General features: G+C 63.8%; 1 protein-coding gene across 4 annotated transcripts in view; it reads right to left on the reverse strand.

Moving 5' to 3' along the window:
- The window catches only part of ABR (ABR activator of RhoGEF and GTPase), a 38,147-nt gene that overhangs the window by 7,007 nt on the left and 14,386 nt on the right, over positions 1 to 16,754 (reverse strand). For 2 of the 4 annotated variants that reach the window (XM_048324537.1, XM_048324538.1), the window contains exons 3-16: positions 12,496 to 12,600; positions 11,875 to 12,060; positions 11,360 to 11,467; positions 10,673 to 10,733; positions 8,548 to 8,600; positions 8,276 to 8,416; positions 7,831 to 7,952; positions 7,578 to 7,743; positions 7,342 to 7,464; positions 7,193 to 7,268; positions 6,943 to 7,047; positions 6,416 to 6,490; positions 6,180 to 6,277; positions 5,936 to 6,067 (exon numbers count right to left, since the gene is read on the reverse strand). In XM_048324537.1, the coding sequence (XP_048180494.1) occupies positions 5,936 to 6,067; positions 6,180 to 6,277; positions 6,416 to 6,490; positions 6,943 to 7,047; positions 7,193 to 7,268; positions 7,342 to 7,464; positions 7,578 to 7,743; positions 7,831 to 7,952; positions 8,276 to 8,416; positions 8,548 to 8,600; positions 10,673 to 10,733; positions 11,360 to 11,467; positions 11,875 to 12,060; positions 12,496 to 12,600 (1,551 nt within the window). Of the gene's footprint in view, positions 1 to 2,913; positions 3,272 to 5,935; positions 6,068 to 6,179; positions 6,278 to 6,415; positions 6,491 to 6,942; positions 7,048 to 7,192; positions 7,269 to 7,341; positions 7,465 to 7,577; positions 7,744 to 7,830; positions 7,953 to 8,275; positions 8,417 to 8,547; positions 8,601 to 10,672; positions 10,734 to 11,359; positions 11,468 to 11,874; positions 12,061 to 12,495; positions 12,601 to 14,283; positions 14,605 to 16,754 lie in introns of those variants that run through there. The other 2 variants (XM_048324539.1, XM_048324540.1) reach the window with 2 other exon arrangements.

The following is a 16,754-nucleotide window of genomic DNA, read 5'->3' on the forward strand; positions in this document are numbered from 1 at the left end:
CCAGCACATGCAAGAGCCCGGAGAGTGCCACGCTGCTTCCTCCGTGCCAGCCCTGCGGCTGCTGGAGAGCAAGAAAAGGAAGGCTGCAGCTGCCCTGGGCTCCCATGGGACCGTGCAGCAGGTCTGGACACTGAGATCACAAGACTGCAGCCAGACCACAGCCAACCCCGGTCCTGCTGCTCCAGCTCCTCTGTGTTCCCCCCCAGCACCGCATCCCCCACAGTGCTGCCATGCAGCCACCATGGCCAATGCCACCTGTCCCAGGGACTTTCATCCATCCCTGTCCCACTCACTGCAGTGAAGCCCCTGTGTCCCCCCGCCAGCTCAGGAGCCTCCCTGCTCCGCAATGCGATTTAAACTGCAGCCACCACATCCTTCCCCTTTCCCATCCCCATCCCTTGGGTCCCTCCAGCTCTGATGGCCCTGGCAGCTCACATCTGGAAGGGCTTTAGCAGAGCTCTGAAGAAAGCATTAATGAAAGCCAGGTTGGCTGCCGCCAGTGCCGCAGACCTTACCCTGAGCACGTCACTTCCCCACAGCCCCTTCCCCCTGCATGGGCAGAACCATCCCACAGCAGCCAGCAGGGCCCGAATTTGGGCTAGTTCTGCTGGCACCATGGGCCTGAGCCCCCTTGCAGCTGGGGCAGGTCCCTGTGCCCCTCTGGGGCACTGACTGTGGCCTGGCCCTGGTGTTCTCTAACCCTCCTGGCCAGCACCCCGTGCAGCAGCAGCAGCAGCACACAACGCTGCCACTCCCCAGTTTAAGCAAAGCCGTGTCTCCAGGTGTGGGAGGATGGATGGGAGCATCCACCCACAGAGCCAGAGGCAGCTCCTGCCCACACAGTGCTGGCAAACACCCTGTCCCAGCTCCCAGCACCAACTCCTTCTCCTCCGAAGGGAGCTGCCTTGCTCCAGCAGGACACAGGGACATCCCAGGTCAACAGGGAACTCCTGGGCTGGGAGCCCTGGGGAACAGCCCCCGAGGCAGCACTGTGCAGGATGAGCTGTCAGCTCCTCTTTGGAAGGTCAGATGGCTTCAAACACCAGCCTGTGCCTGGGGAAACATCTCAGCCAGGTCACGCCTCCAGGCTGCTCCCTCCTGTGTCTCAGCCATGGTAGTATCCATGCCCGCTGCGGTGCCACGCTCATTCATGGCGAGGTGAAACACCCTCTGTTTGTTGCCACAGGGAAGTGCCATCATCCTGGTTTCCCAAATTATCTTAAGGTGTTTACTTGTAGGACAAGGCCCTGGGATGTGGAGGAACAGACGATGAACATCCTGGCAGTCCTGCAGCACTTTGTGTGTCTTGGGGAGATCCGGCTGGTGCTGACCCCCTCTCCTACTGCTTGTCTTGTCCACGGGACAGCTCCGGACTTAAGGTGATGAGGCCATATCCTGGAATTTTGTCCTCAAGACACCTCCAGGTCTTGGCACTGTGACAGACCCAGGCAGAGGTCCAAGGTGAGGAGCTGAAAGGGCTCGAAATCTTTATGGTGGCTCCCCAGGGCCCCAAACACTGGGATGCTGTGGTGGGGCAGGGGCTGCCAGGCTGGGCACGTCCCTTCCTCACATCTCAGACCCATGAGGTCAGCCAACCATCAGCCTGGGTGAAGCCAACAGGAGCACACTGGTGACTCAATCAGCGAGGTCATCTCTGCCAGGGCCCTGGGGAGCGGGATCCCGGAGGAGCTGCTACAGCCAGCATTGCTTCCCATCAGTGTGGCACCCACAGACTCCCCAGCCTGGCCTCCCGTGGCTGCCCAGGCAAGCAGATCCCTCACCAGACCTCCATGCCAGCAGCTCCCTCCCCAGGGAACAGCCAGTCCCCGAGCCCCTGGCGCCATGGGACAGAGCAGCCCCCACACCACCAAATGCTGCCAGTAGCAAAGCACAGCCCCCCAAAAAAGCAGTAATTCACAGACTCGACTGAGAGCGACCCGAGGAGCAGCAGCAGCACCCACAACCCACCAGGACCCCGCACAGATCAGCCGGGGCCACATCCTGCCCTGCAGCCCCAGGGCTCCCAGGCAGCAGTGGGCAGGGAAGCCAGCGGCCACAATGGGCACGGGAGATGAAACCCCTTCATGTTTTGACCCAGCAACAGCCGCCGGGCAGCCTCCCCACAGAGGCCTGGCTGCCCCTTAATCCCCTGTGCAGAGCGGTGGCACAGAATCGAGGTTAATGCCGCTGCGTCACACGCAGCCCCGCCGCTGCCAAACCGAACCCCCACGGGCCCAGGCAGCTCCTGCCCGCGGCCACAGCTGAGCCCCGAGCCAGCAGCTCCCTGCGCAGGGGGACGCCACCGAGGGAAACCCCCAGAGTCCCCCATAGGGCTTTTGGGACAGCCTGCAAGGGCGCTGTCCCCCTCCGTTGTCACCTCTGTCACACAGCCCTGCACTCTGTGCTCCCACGGAGACGGGCAGCACTGGCTGATGTGGCTGCGACACAGCTGTGGGCTGGGGAAAGCCTGGATCGACCCGGGTTGCAGGAGGGGGGACGCAGGCACTGGGTGCTGTGGCACCGCAGGAACCTGGCCCCAGCCAGCCCAGAAGCATCACTGCCCCCTGGGCAAGCTCCAGGGCTGGGCAGGGGCTTCCCTGCCCTGCCTGTGCAGGACCCGCCGGTGCAAACAGCTCAGCCTCCCCGATCCTGTCTGCACACAGAGGGAGAGGGAAGGAGGAAAATGAACACCTCACAGGCTGCCAACTGCATCGAAGAGCTCCTGAAGCACCCAAACAGCCTCCCTGCTCCGTGCACAGACCCCAGAGCACTCACTCTCCACACAAACAACACAGCCGCCTGTATCAGAGCCCCCCCACCAAAAAGCCACGGTCACCACGCACAGCAGAGCCCGGCGGAGCCATCCCAGAGCCCAGCACCGTCCCCTGCAGCCACCCCCCGCACCCGGAGCACCTTCTGCCGGAGCAGTTTGCTGCGCACCCTGCCCCAGAGCCGGGCGCCCGTGTTCGGGGGCCGCTTCCCCTCGGGCTCCTCCACGCCGCGCTCCGGCTGCTGCTCGCCCCCGGGGCCGGGGCTGCCCTCCGGCTGCACCAACACCTCCGTCATCGCCACGATCGCTTCGGCTCCGGGCAGGCGACACGAGGCTGGCCGGGAGCGTCCCCGCGGCTGGGTCAGCACAGCACCCGCATCCCTTCTGCCGGCGGGGAGAGGTCAGCGGGGGCCGGCCAGGGGAGCCCTGCTGGGGCGGCGGGGCGGCGAGCGGGCAGGGCTCATCTTCAGGGTGTGAGCCAGGCTGGCGAGGCGGCGAGGCAGCCCCAAAAACCTCCCTCCCCCTGCGAGGAAGTGACTCAAAGGCAGCCCCCCCCCGCCGGCGGCCCCCACGCGTTTAACTCTCGCCCTGCCGCCCGCCGCCGCTCGGGAGCGCTGGGGGGGTGCCCGGGCTCCCCGCCGCCGTTATCCGCCGCTATCCGCTGTTATCCCTCTGCCGTTATCCGCCGCTATCCGCCGCTATCCCTCTGCCGTTATCCGCCGCTATCCGCCGCTATCCCTCTGCCCTCATCCGCCTCGCCGCGCCAGCGGCAGCCGCGGCCCCGAAGCACCGCCGCTGGCGGCTGCAGCGTTCCTGGCTCGGCGCAGGAGCCAGGCTGACTCTCCTGCTCTCAGCAAGGGGCACGGGGATGAGGCTTTTGGGGTCTGTTGTCATGCCTAGGGACAGCTGGGGACCCCCATGTCCCCTCTGTGCACCCTGGCCCTTGTCAGCCCTGCTGCCAGGGGGTGATGTGGGCAGGGAAGCCCTGGAAGGGTCCCGCCTGCTGCTTCTCCTGACAGTCAGGGACATGGTGAGGTGCTGGCTTGGGGGGACTTGCACTGCCCCCCAGTCCATCTCTCAGCAGCCCCTGGAGTCCACATGGGTCACTATGACTCCCTGCAGCTCTGGGGTGCCCCAACATCACAAATCCCCCCATCCAGAGTCTCTGCCAGCCCAGGGAAGCGGACAGACAGACAGGCAGCTATTACCTGAGGGTACAGCAGGCACCATGCCCATGACAACACAGGCTCTGCTCCAACAGCCACAGCCCTCCTGTGCATCAATGAGCTGAGGAAGGGGCTCCTGAGACCCCCTTCATGCACCCACTGCCTGTCTCCTCACATGCCCCAGGGCATGGGGGCCAGATCCATCCTCTGTCCTCTGCAATGTGGGCACAAGCACTCACAGCCTGCTTTGCCCACCACAACGTCTGCCTGCCGTCCTGGCACAGCACCACGCACCCCTGCCAGCACCCAGCAGACATGGCCCAGCTGCTGGGAGCAACTGGGACAGCTCAGAGCTGAGCCCTGCAGCGCAGGGGACACAAGACCCTCATGGGGACACAAGCCAAACGTGGCAGCCCTGTCCACAGCATGTTCCAGCTTTAAAAACTGCAGACAAAATGGGGTTAACAACAACAAAGCAGGGTTAATGCCAACCAGGAGTCACACCTTTCCACTGAGCAGCCAGTGCTGCTATGTGGAACCAGCAGCAGCTCATGATGAGCCCAGAGACCAGCTGGGGTGAGGAACATCCAAGGCAGCATCTCTGCCTAAACAGATCAGGGACAAGAAGGGGGGCAGCTCTGGGGCCTGACTACAATCCACTGCCCATCCTGTCCTGCCCTGTCACCCAGCCCACCCCTGGGGCAAAGGCCAAGCTGTGGCTCTGGGCAACAGCAGGACAGCCCCAACCCTGACACTCTTCCATCCATCCAGATCCTCCTTGGGATAAGCAGCCCCAGGGCCCTCTCCTCTCCCTTTCTTCCCCCACAACTTTTGCACAGCGGGTACGAGCTGTGCTGTCCCTGTCCCGACCCCTGCATCTCCCAGCATGACTCATGTTTGTTGATCCAGGCTATTTCCGAGAGTGCAGCTGGACTGATCCCCGCGGGACACCGAGCCCCTTCCCTGCCCTGGCCTTCCCACTTGGCCCAATGCCACCCCCACGCCACTGTTTCCTGGGGGAGACAGCAACAGACGGGTGATTCCAGGTATGAACAAGCCACTGGTGAAGCTGAGCCCCCACCTCCATCCCTGTGCCCCCCTCCAGTGCTGTTTCCCCACAGCATCCCCTTCCCAGCAGCATTTCCACGCTGCTCTCTGCTCCCCTGGGACCTGCCCTCAGTTGCTTTCCCACGGAGCAGGCAGCCATGATGGGCCCTTTGAAGTGGCCCTGGGTCGAGGGCTGTGTCCCAGGCATGCCCCATCCCCAGTACTGCCAGGAGGGCAGCCAGGCTGTAGTGCCCACCAGGAAAACACAGGGACACCCCCATCCCGAACTGCGTCCCCCTGCCCTAGGCTTCCCTGCAGCCTGGCCAAGGTGGGTGCAAAGGGACTGTGGGGTCTGGGGGCTGCCTGCCCCCTGCTCCATCCTCCTGGTCCTGCTCACCTGAGAGCATCTCAGGGCAGCCCAGGCCTCCATCCTCCCTGCCTGGCAACTGCCAATCAGAGGCGGCTCAGCTGTTGCCCTGGAAACCCCTGTTGCCATAACAGCAGCGGATGGAGGCACAGGGAAGGCAGATGGTGGCAGAGGGGGACACAGGAGGGACGGGGGGCTGCACATGCAGAGCCCTCCCTGGGGCAGCTGCCAACCCCTCCCTGCAGCCCCCTGGGGCCATGGCACGGAGAGCAGCGGAACGGAAACACTTCCAGCCCAGCTGGGGCTGGATGCACCTCTGCGGGGTAGGTCTGGCTCTGCCATCTCCACAAGGCCCCTCTCACTTTGTCCCACCTTCTCCTGCAGCCACTGGACCCCAGGACCATCCTCCCCATGCCTGATGCCCACCCACCTCACTGCCTTCAACCCCACAATTGCTGTACCCTGCTCCCAAAACCAGAGCTCTCTATCCCAGGCATCACTCCAGGAAAACCCTCCCAGCCCAGCTGCCAGGCCCTAAGGGGTCCACCTTCAGGTGAGAAGATGCCCAAAAGTCCCAGTGCATACCTGGATCTGCCCCTTGCCCATGATCTTGTCCACAATTTCATTGTTGTCCTTGTTGAGTTTGGTCTTGTCGTAGCACTTCTCGTAGCAAAGGATGCGCAGGGACTGGGAGCCCTCCAGCTCGATCTCAAACTCCTGGGGTGTGGAGGGAGGGTGTCTCAACCCCAGCACCCCAGAGCAGCTCCAGAACAAGGGTTGAAGGGAAATGGGGAGCACAGCCCCCTCCCCGCATCCCACCTTCCCTCACCTCATTCCACTGCGGCTCCGTGGTGTCCCGGAACACCCTGGTCTTGGCTTTGCTGACGAAGTAGCCAAAGGAGTCCACCTCCAGCGTGCAGTAGAGGTCTGGGGGAGCAGACATTGCTCAGCACCCCAGGAACATCCCCACCATCTCCCAGGGGATCACTGTGGCCAGAGTGGGGTCACGTGCTGGACCCCAACTCTTCTGAGCCCACTCCAAGCAGGGTGGGCACCCACACTTACTGGCTGACTGCTTGAAGCCCTTGGCAGAGTGGACGATGACGTGCAGGAACCCATAAAGCCCTGGGGACTCGTCATCTGTGGCAGGAGAGCAGAGGCTGTGTCAGGGCCTGGGGCTGGCCACCCCCGAGGCCACCTTTGCCACAGCAAGCACGGTGCCTGCAGTGGTACCTAAATGCCCCCAACCCCCTGGAGAGACATCCCTAAATTCTGTATCCCCCACTGACAGATATCCCAAGCTCTCCTGCTGCTGGACAGTCCTGGGGGAGGTTCCCAGTGGGGCTGGCTGGGTCTCACCCTGGGGACACTGGTCCTGCCCAGCCCATGGGGGTGCCGGAGAGAGCCCAAAAGCAGCCCCGTGCTGCAGCCGGGATTGTGCTGTCTGGGAGCCCGACGCTGCTCCAGCAGTGCCACCTGGTGGGAAGCTGTCCCCTGCACAGCAGGGTCCCCGCTCCAGCCCAGGGACCCCACAGCTCCTGCCCAGCATCATCCTGAGCAAATCAGGACCCACCAGCCCAGTGGTCACTCACCGTCCTTGTTGCTGGTGACCGGGATGTTGTGGACAGTGCGTAGCTTGAAGCAAGATCCCGTGAGCACCTGCAGCTCCACTGAGCTCAGGACAAAGGCCTGGAGGTCTGGGAGAGGACAGAAACTTCAGAGGAACACAGCCAGTGCTGGTCATGGAGACTGGAGAGCACCAGGCTGGGATCCTACAGGACCTCCCTGTGGCCTCTGGGAGGGCCAGGAGCCCCAAGGGGGCCTCGGCAGCCCCAAACTCACCCTTTTTCTGCAGTCTCTGGATGGCCTCCCTCCACTCAGACCGCTCGTAGTCGGAGGAGAGCAGGAAGAGGTAGCTCTGTAAGAGAGAGGGGGATGTGGCAGGCTGTGTGCAGGCAGGGCTGAGCCCAGCCCCAGCCCACCCTCCTCACCTTCCCGTTGCGGTTGTGGATGCGGAAGGGAATGGCAGGTGAGTTGAGGAGCAGCCAGAATTCGTTCTCAAACATCTTCTTCTTGAGGCGCTCGATGGCCCGGCTCTGCCCCTTGTTGGCTTTCTGCAGACGGGGAGCAGAGAGGACCTTCCACAGGTGCCCCTGTCCCCCATGTCCCATCCCTGATCCCGAGCAAGGCACCCACCCCGACAGCAAGTCCCACACCCTTCTCTCACCTCCTTCTGCACCTCGCTCTTGATGGCTGAGATCTTCATCTTCATGTCCTCCAGCTCATGGTCGGGGATGACGTGGACCTGCGGGCAGTGCTCCGACTCCTCCGGCGAGGGGAACACCAGGTCGGCCAGGGGCACGTACCACTTGCAGTCGTACTGCTGGTGCTTCCTGCAGGCAGGGCACGGATGCTGACTGATGCCTGACACCCTCCCTGGCACAGCCCCTGGCCCACTGAGGGCCCAGCACCCTCCTTACCCCACCGCTGTCTTCTTCAGCTTGGCACAGAGCAGCACGTCGGTGAAGAGGAAGACGTGCCGCAGCTTCCGTGAGCCCTCCGACAGCTCCACCAGGAAGCCATCCTTGACAAGCTGCCGGGTCTGTGGGGCAGAGGGGCTGCTGTGAGAGCAGGCAGGGAGCAAAGGCCAGCAATCCATGGGGAAAGGCCGACAATCCTGTCTCTGTCTGTGGCTCAGCCACCAGGAGCATGGAAAGGTCCATGTCCTCTATGCTTAATAAGGTACCAGCAAGCAGCAAGGACCGGGTAGAGCCCTAATCTTGTACCTAGAACTGTATCTGGAGGAACCCCTCCAAGTCCTACCCAGGCACCATGGAGCTCTTCAGGATGGAGACACCGGCCAGGGGCTGGCAGAGAGCTCAGCCCTCACCCTGTGCCCAGCCACTGCCCACCCTGCGGGCTCACCTCGCCCTTGGGGGTGGTGACCGCTGTCCTCCGGGGATCGATGTCCTCATTGATGCTGGAGAGGAAGTTCTGGGAGATGCGGAGGGCATCCTGGAGCAGCGGGTAGTCAGGGTGGTCAGCTGGGGTGTGCTTGAGGAGGTCCTGGAAGGAGACAGGCACAGGTGAGCACCTCAAAAGCACCCACCCTAGAGACCCCCTCATCAACTGCAGATCCCCAGGAGCAACAGAGACAGAGCTCACCACCATCCCCCAAGGACTGGCATCACACTCACATGCAGGACGAGGGTGCTCCGTGTCACCCGGTCGATGGGTTTGTACAGCAGCGCTGAGGGGAGAGAGAAGGTGTCAGCAGCCACCTGTGGCTGGAGCCCTGGTCCCTCTCCCACCTGTCACAGGCAGCACAGGGGCAAGGAGGGGAGCCCAGATGCCCAGAGAGCCCCCCTGGTCTGCACAGAGCCCTGGGCGAGCATCTGGGATCAACAGTCATGGTAGTGCCAGGAGCAGTGGGGAGCCACCAGTGCCAGAGCCCTGTGTCCTGCTGTGCTGGAGGCACGAGGAACCACAGCCAGGCTGGTGTGTGGTTGTGGGTGGTGAGCACCACTGGCACTGCAGGAGGAGGGCCGGGCCTCTGTGGGAGGGGTGAACCCACGCTTGCTGTGCGGTGGTTGAGGAGCGGAAGAGCCTCTCACCACCCTCAGCAGCTTTTTCAGTTTCCCTTTTGGCTCAGCGCTGGGTCCCATCCCTCACCGTGCTCTGCCACCCCACAGGACACCCTGTACCCACCTCTGTGCACCACCCCAGCCAGCCTTGGGTGCAAAGGAGAGCCAGGCTGCTCCAGCAGCAGCAAAACTCCCACCTACAGAAAACACGGGGGCCAAGGCATCATCCCAACACCGTGTCCCTCCCCACAGCCCCCCATGACCACACATGAGGCCCCACTCCGGCCAGGGGAGCAGAGTTGCCTCACACACAGGGTACAGACAAGCCCTTTCTCCTGCCATGCACCTTCCCAGCAGGAAACAGCCCCAGAGGCTCTTCAGAGGCACATTTCAGTGGAAGCAGACAGACCCTTCTCCTCCTCCCCAGCTCTTTGGGCAGGAAAAGGCACGGAGCCCACTCACAGTGCTGCTCCCTGTGCCTGGCCACATTCATGTCTTCCCAGGCTGCTTCCAGCCAGGCTGATGCCTCTGTGTTTTCCCTTCACTTTGGAGCACTTCCCCAAACTGCCAGGGCCGAGAGGAGCCAGGTTTCAGACCATGGGAGAGAAGGGAAACATGCTACCTCCTCATCCTGGGCTGAGTCGTGGGGAGCTCCCATCCCCTTTATCCCAGAGGGTGCTGCCTCACAGCACCCGGTTCTGAGAGAGGGTGAGCAAGGGGTCTCTGCTCAGGAGGTGAGGATGCCAGCCTGAACCCTAACCAGAGGCTGCACCCCCACAACTCCATGCCAGAGGGTAAAACAAGAGCCCTTCTCCCTGTGACAGCCAGCAAGAACCCTGCTCTGGGATAAAGCAGGGCAGCCAGGGTATCCCCCCCTTTTCCACCACCCTAGACCCACAGGAAGGATGGACTCTCCTGCTGCCAACACCACAGGCACACACAAAGCTCCGGGGAGCCCCGGGAGGGGTTGTCCCAGCACAAGCGAGGAGCAACGGGCTCCTTGTGCACACAGTCGCACCAGCCTGGGACCCACGGGCAGCAGCAGGCAGGGATGTCTGCTGCCTCTCCTCCCAGCCATGGAGAGATGGACATTCCAGCCCCCACAATGCTGGGGCAAATAGGGACCCCTCCCCATCACCACCCACACGGCACAGCGCGGGCAGAGGGGGTCCCCCAGCCCAGGATCCCCCTGCCCACCCCAGCTCCTTCTGTCCCATCGCCGGCACGAGCCCCTGCCCGGCGGGGACGGCGGGCGCGTGGCTGCGTGTGCCGGAGCCAAGATGATTCAATCGAGCCTGGAACAAAGACGCTCCCAACTTCAGCCTGCAGAGCACGACACAGCCTCCACCCCCCCGGCAAAGACCCCGCGGCATCACTCCCCACCGGCACCCCAAAGCGGAGCTGCCCCCCTCGCCTCACCATAGGTGCAGTTACAGCAGAGCCGGACAATGACGAGGATTTCCATGGCAGCCCCGTGTCCGCGCAGCCATCGCTGCCGCCCCGCAGCAGCTCAGCCCGGCTGCGGCACAGCTCCGGCCCCTCCGCACGGCTCCCGGCACGGCCGCGGGCGGGGAGGAGCGGTGGGCAGGGGCTGGGGGGCTGCCGCACGCCCCCAGCATCCTAAAGAGCCGCGACCCTCCCTCCCCACCGGCTCCGGGCACAAAAACGGCTCAGCAATTCACCCACGCCGATGCCGCGCACACAAAAGGCTGCGTCCCCTTCCCCACGCCCGCCGTACCCTCCATGGTGACGGACGTGTGGCTCTCCTTCGAGTCCTTGGGGCCCTTCACCTTCAGCTCCTAGGAAGGGAAAGGGCCATCAGCGCAGCCCGCAGGGGGCTGGGGAGGGGGGGAAGGTCATGGCTCAAGGTCATGGGGTCCCCCCCAGCCTTCCCGCACCCTGCTATCTCCCCCCGGGCCCAGCCTGGCCCTGCTGGAGGCCACACACGGGTGCTGGGTGGAGGAGTGGGGGATGCTGCCTGGCTGGGAGCAGCTCTGGCTGTGCCCAGCAGCTGGGGCATGGTGGTGATGCCACCAAGCTGAACAGGACAAGGGGGGGTAGGTTGTAGCCATAGAGGTCCCCATTTCTGTAGAGGATCCAGGCATGGAGATGCAGGCAGCAGGAGATGAGCCACAGGTGCCCAGCACCCACCGACACTGGATGGGGTGGTGACAGCACGGGACGAGCCCAACCTGAGCTTGCACAAGGTGGGGACAAACTTGTGCAATGCCCAAAGACCATGGCCCTCCAGCAGAGCCCCCTGTGGCCCAGCCCTTGGGGACAGTCCCTGCGAGTCCCCAGGGCAAGGAGAGCATCTCTGCGGGGCAGACGTGGTCAGCTCAGCCACGAGGACAGTGTTCTCTGCCCTGTGTGGCACAGCCCAGGCACAGCCCTGTCCCACTGGCACAGCCACATCCCAGCTTACCTCCGAGATCTTCTGGAACTGGTAGTTGCTCTGGCTGCACTTCTCTGCAGTCTCCAGGGCGATTTTGTAGTTATCCACAAAGGCCTTGTAGACGCCCAGCTGGCTGGCCTGTGGGGAGTGGGGGGTTAGCTGGGCACCAGCAGGGTGCTGAAGCCCCCCACTTCACCCAAGGGCTCAGGCAGCCCTTGAGGTGACACTGCCCAGAGCTGTCCACTCCTGGCAGGACACTCAGCCAGCTGGGGGTCACATGCTTGGCTCCTGCTCAGGGCAGGATGGTGGAGCTCCTGCCCAGCCCTGTGCCTCCATAAACCTCCGAAATCCAGCAGAGAGATAACAAGTGCCTGGACAGCAGAAGCTGAAGCTACAGCACTTCAACCTGGCCTCTCCTTCTCCTCTCCCCAGCATGGTCATGGCATCCATGGGCACAGCCTCTGCTGGCACTGCAACTCCAAACTCATCACAACTCCAGCCCTTCTCCTCTTCCAAGTGGAGCAAGACCTGGGGAAGGTGCGTACCAGCTTCTGGAAGAGGTGGCCCATGGTGACATTGCTGTCCCACTGCTGCACCTTCGGGCACAGGCTGTCGTAGAACTCCTTGTGGATCTCATAGATATCCTGGATCTTGTAGAAAATCGTCTCGATCTGCTGGAGGGTGAGGACAGGCTGCGACGTGGTGGCCGTGGCCTTCAGTGGCTTCATGGGCTGCCAAAGAAGGGAGAGTTTGAGATGAAGGCTAAGAGAGGAAGGCTGGGGATGAGGAGGATCTGAGGCTGGGACAGATGGACCAAGGGGCACTCCGGGCTCGTGCATCCCCGGACTTCCCCGCGGCGGTGGTGACCCTGTGTTGTGCAACAGCGTCTCGCCATGAAGGTCAACTAGTCCACAAGAGGAAGCAGGGCTATAAATATGTCCCCAGCAGGGACAGGGACATGGGCAGCAGGGGAGGTGAGATGGGGGTAGCCAGGACAGAGCAAAGCTGGCTGTGGTGTGGCTTCTGGAGCTTTGCTCCCACCCAGGCTGATGTGGCTGGGAGAAGCTGTCCGGGAAGAAATTACTCCATCCATCCATCCATCCATCCATCCATCCATCCATCCATCCATCCCTGCTGAGGGTGTCCAGTCTGGGGGCTGTGCTCACCAATAAGAGGGCCTCCAGCTGGTTGATGTAGATCTCTTCACTGGCCAGGAAACCAGAGAGCACCAACTTCCTCATCTCCAGGCCCTTGCCAGCATCCCGCTCGCCCTGTGGAACACAGCAAGGAGCCTGGCTGAGCCAGCACAGGAGGCACAGGAGGCACAGGAGGAGACCCCTCATCCCACCAACCCATTCCTGGCATCCCCACATGGCCACATCTCCCTGCCAGTGTCAGGGAAGCTCCATGGCATGTGCCTGATGGGCAGCAGAGCCCATCAGGAGCCAGCTGGGAAAGCAACGAGCTGCGCTGGCTTCTCTCCCCTCCCTGCTCCAGGCTGGCCACAAGCCCGGCGCTGCTGGCAGCGCTCCAGGATGGCGCACGGCATGGCAGGACTCTCCCAGGGCAGAGTCCAGAGACGCCCAGTGAAATCATGCTTGGCGCTGGATGGTGCTGCCACGTGACGCAGCACCACCCTTTCCCTCGGCTGAGGTTTCCCTTGGAAAGTGCCACCCCAGCAGGCACTGCCCAGTGGCACTGGGGCAGGTCCCAGTGCCCAGGTCTGCTGCAGCGCTGGTGCTCCGGTGGCATGACCCTCATGGCAGGGGGATGGCTGGGCTGGGGGGCTCTGGGACCCGCGGCGAGGATCTGCCAGTGCCCAGGCACGGACACCCCAGCCCCTGGACCATCCTTGGTCACGCCTTGGCCCCTCCCCTTAAAAATCACACTTGAGGACCAGGCTTTGCCACCCAGACAGGGACCAAGCAGAGCCATGAGGGCACCACTCCGGGCCATTCAGGATGGTTTAGGGGGGGACATTGGTCCTGTCTCACCTCTGCCCATGACAGCCCTGGCTGTTGTGCCAGGGGAGGTGGCAGCTGCAAACACCTGGGGGGGCACAGCCCCAGAGTGGGCATGGCTGAGGATCAGCATCTCCCCACCCCACTCTAGTGTCCATCAGCCGGCCCTGGGCACTGCTGTGACAACCAGGGTGTCCACGCTGCCGCGCTGCCCCATTAAGGCTGGGCCATGGTGACCAGCGCAGCAGGAGGGTGCGCGGGGGGGCCACTTTTATTCACTGGGAGCTCGTGGGCTCTTTGCCACAGATTAGTCACGGGCTCTTCCTGCTTCCCCCAGCCTGGGCCCTGTACAGGGGCTCAGAAGATAAGGGGCCCACCCACGCCCGGGGCCCGCACACCCCACGGGGACGATGTCAACTGGACTCCCGTGACCCAGAGCAGTGACTCTTACTCAGGGCTCTGCGGCTGCCCCGTGCAGGAGACCCCAGGAAGAGCAGGGCCGGAGCCCTCTTCCAGCACCGTGGCAGGGTAGGCGTGAGAAGGATGCTGAGCTACACCTGGCAGCACTGGGGTCTCTCCAGGTCCACTCCCCAGCTCTGTTTTGGGACTGTTGAGGAGTTTCTGGTGGCCGAGCAGTGGGGCAGAGTGTGAAACCAGCCCCTTCCTGAGCATCCGGTGCCAGCTGTGCTGAGCCACGCAGCCCCCACCAGCAGCACGTGTGGCCCTACTGCCCCCTGGGAGGACAGCTGGGTGGTCACCCCACTCCGAACCCTTCACACCTGGAGCCTGGCACAGCCCTGCCCTGTGCCCCTGGCCACACTCCTGGGGGAGTGGTGGGGCCGCAGTGATGCTCCCGTTGTCCCCAGCTCTGCCCCTCGCCAGCACCCACCGCATCGCCCCAGGAGCTGCCCCAACACCTGGGCATCACCTGCACCAGCAGGATGCCCCTTGTCCCACTGCCCAGCACGGGAGCAGGGTCCCCCCGCTGCCCACCTTCTCGCCGGCCGAAAACGGAGACACGGGGCTGGTGGGAGTTCCTGGCTCAGAGTCATCTTCGTCCTCCAGCACTTTATCCAGGTACCCTATGGCCTCCTCTTCCTCCTCCATGGCCGGCCGGGCAGCGGGGCGCAGAGGGGACCCCACAAGGCTCCAGGCAAGGGGCTCACGCGGCTGAGCTGTCCCAGCCTGACTCAGCTCTGGACGCCGGCCACCAGCGCGGGATGAAAGGAGCCATTATGGGATCCCCGGTGCTCCAGCCTGACCCAGCTCCGGCCTCTCAGTCCCCGGCGGCCCGGGCGCTCCCGGCGCGGCTGCGGGGCCGCCTGCGAGCGGCGGCGGCGGCTCCGGGCTCGGCAGCGCCGCAAGCACGGGGCCAGCCCCGCTCCCGGCCGGCTCCGCTCGGCCCCGGGGCCGCGGGCGGTGCAGGGGCCGCTGCCCGCGCCCTGCGCCCCAGCCGGCCCCGCCGCTCCGCCCTGCGCGCTGCTACAGGAAATGCTCCTCGGCGATGGAGGTGGGGCTGCTCCGCCGCCGCAGCCCGGCTGTGGTCAAGGCTGGGGCGAGCGGCAGCCGCCTTCCCCAGCCGGCTTTCCCGACGTGTGTCCAGCAAGAGCCGCGGGGAGGGGTCCCCTGCCAGGCCCCCCGCGCTCTCACCCGGCAGTGGGAGAGCATCCCGTCTGTTGTAGCCCTCTGGAGCCCCGTGTCCCGAGGGAAGGCGGAGTCGGACCATGGGGATTGCCACCAGCGAGAAGTGACCTTGGAGGGCAGCAGCATCACCAGGTCCCACATGGGGACCTGGCTCTGCACCCCCAGAAGGTATCAGACCTCTCCCCGCCCCAGAGGGGACTTGGGGCAGTGTCACACAGCTGAGCCGTGTGTGTTCACGCATATCTGCCGCACATCCACCGCTGCCCCAGCCTGACCAAACCCGGGGCAGCCAGGACATGGGGACACCAGCAGTGGACATGGGGACACTGTGGGCCTTGGCAAACGGGGCAAGAGCAGGCTGGAGGAGGGGACACCAATGCAAGAGCTGTTTCAGCAGTTTCCCCCAGGCTCCTCAGAAGCAAAAGGGGAACCAGCAGCTGCATGTGCTCTGCCCACAGGAGCCATCTCTTCTCCCTGCACCCATCTGAGCCTGCAACAAACTCCTGCTGTGAGATGTGGGCAGGGAGACAGACACAGGGACTTTCCAGAGCCCGTGTCCAGCCATGTGTCCATGTCACAGCTCAGCTTTTGCCCTGCCAGGGCACCACAACCCGGCCCAACCCCAGAGTGGGGAATGGTCCCTGTCCAGGGGAACGCTACCCACAGTGCCAAACCCAGCAGCACCCAAGCAGGGGCTGGGACACCATTCCACAGCATGACCCATGTTTCCCAAGTGGGAGAGGGAGGGTTAAGATGTGTCTGCACCCAGCAGTCGCAGGCCCCAGACATGGTTCCAGCTGCCCCAGGAGCTTGCAAGATGAGATGCCCCACCAGAAACTTCCTCCAGCCCTCTCAAAGGCAGTGACACCAGTCCTGCCTCACTGGAGGAGAGCAGTGGGGTGAACCTGGCACCCTGTGCCACCAGCCACACAAGCACAAGCCTGTGCCCCTCGCAGGGCTTGACACACAGTGCTTGTATCCGAGGCGGCTCTGCCAAGCCCCAGCACAAGCAGCTCCAGATAAAGAGATGGAAGCAGAGCTGGCACTGGGCTCCAACACTTCCCAATCCTGTCAGTGACAACCAAGCCAACGTCCCTGCCTGTGCCCAGATCCAGCGGGCCCCACCACCCCTCAGGGACACCCCTCTGCCAGCATCTCCCCCAGCCCTGCTCCCCAGAGCCACCCTCTGCTGTCCCTGCTGGCCTCGGGGTCAGAGCCCAGCGTCCACAGCCCCGGCACCGGAGTGTCAGGGCTGGGGCTCGAAGGGCTGGGCTGGGGCACAAGGAGCCCTGGGCCCGAGTGGTTTAGAGCCAGCTCCGGGAGGGCAGCACCCTCCTCGCCCTCCCCAGGGGCGCTGGGTGCCGGGACGACGATGCTGCGCAGGGCGACCCTGGGGAGGAAGCCACACCTCTCCCTCTTCTGCCTCAGCATCCGGGTCAGGAGCTTAACTCTTTCCACGACAAAAATAAAACTTCACTTTCCCCAGCCCGGGCAGCGGCAGCGCCAGGGGATCCCCCAGCTCGGGGCTGTGCGGCTGCTCCCCGCACCAACCCCACGGGGCCGAGGTGCCTGCCTGGACCCCACCGCTCCCGGGCTTTATGGAAACTTTCATTCCGGAGAAAAAACCACTTTTTTCCCTTTGGATCCCGCCCCGCAGCTCTCCGGGCACCCCTCCTGCTTTGGAAAACCGAAGGGCTTCCCAAGGATGCGCTGGGAACAGCAGGGGTTACATCTAACTTGTGCAGAGCGAGGGGGGCACCGCGTGTCCCCACCCCTGCTGGTGACCGGTCCCCGAGTGCCACTAGATGGAGCCGGCAGCC

The sequence above is a fragment of the Corvus hawaiiensis genome, chromosome 20 (genome assembly GCF_020740725.1).
Source record: "Corvus hawaiiensis isolate bCorHaw1 chromosome 20, bCorHaw1.pri.cur, whole genome shotgun sequence".
Lineage (NCBI taxonomy): Eukaryota > Metazoa > Chordata > Aves > Passeriformes > Corvidae > Corvus > Corvus hawaiiensis.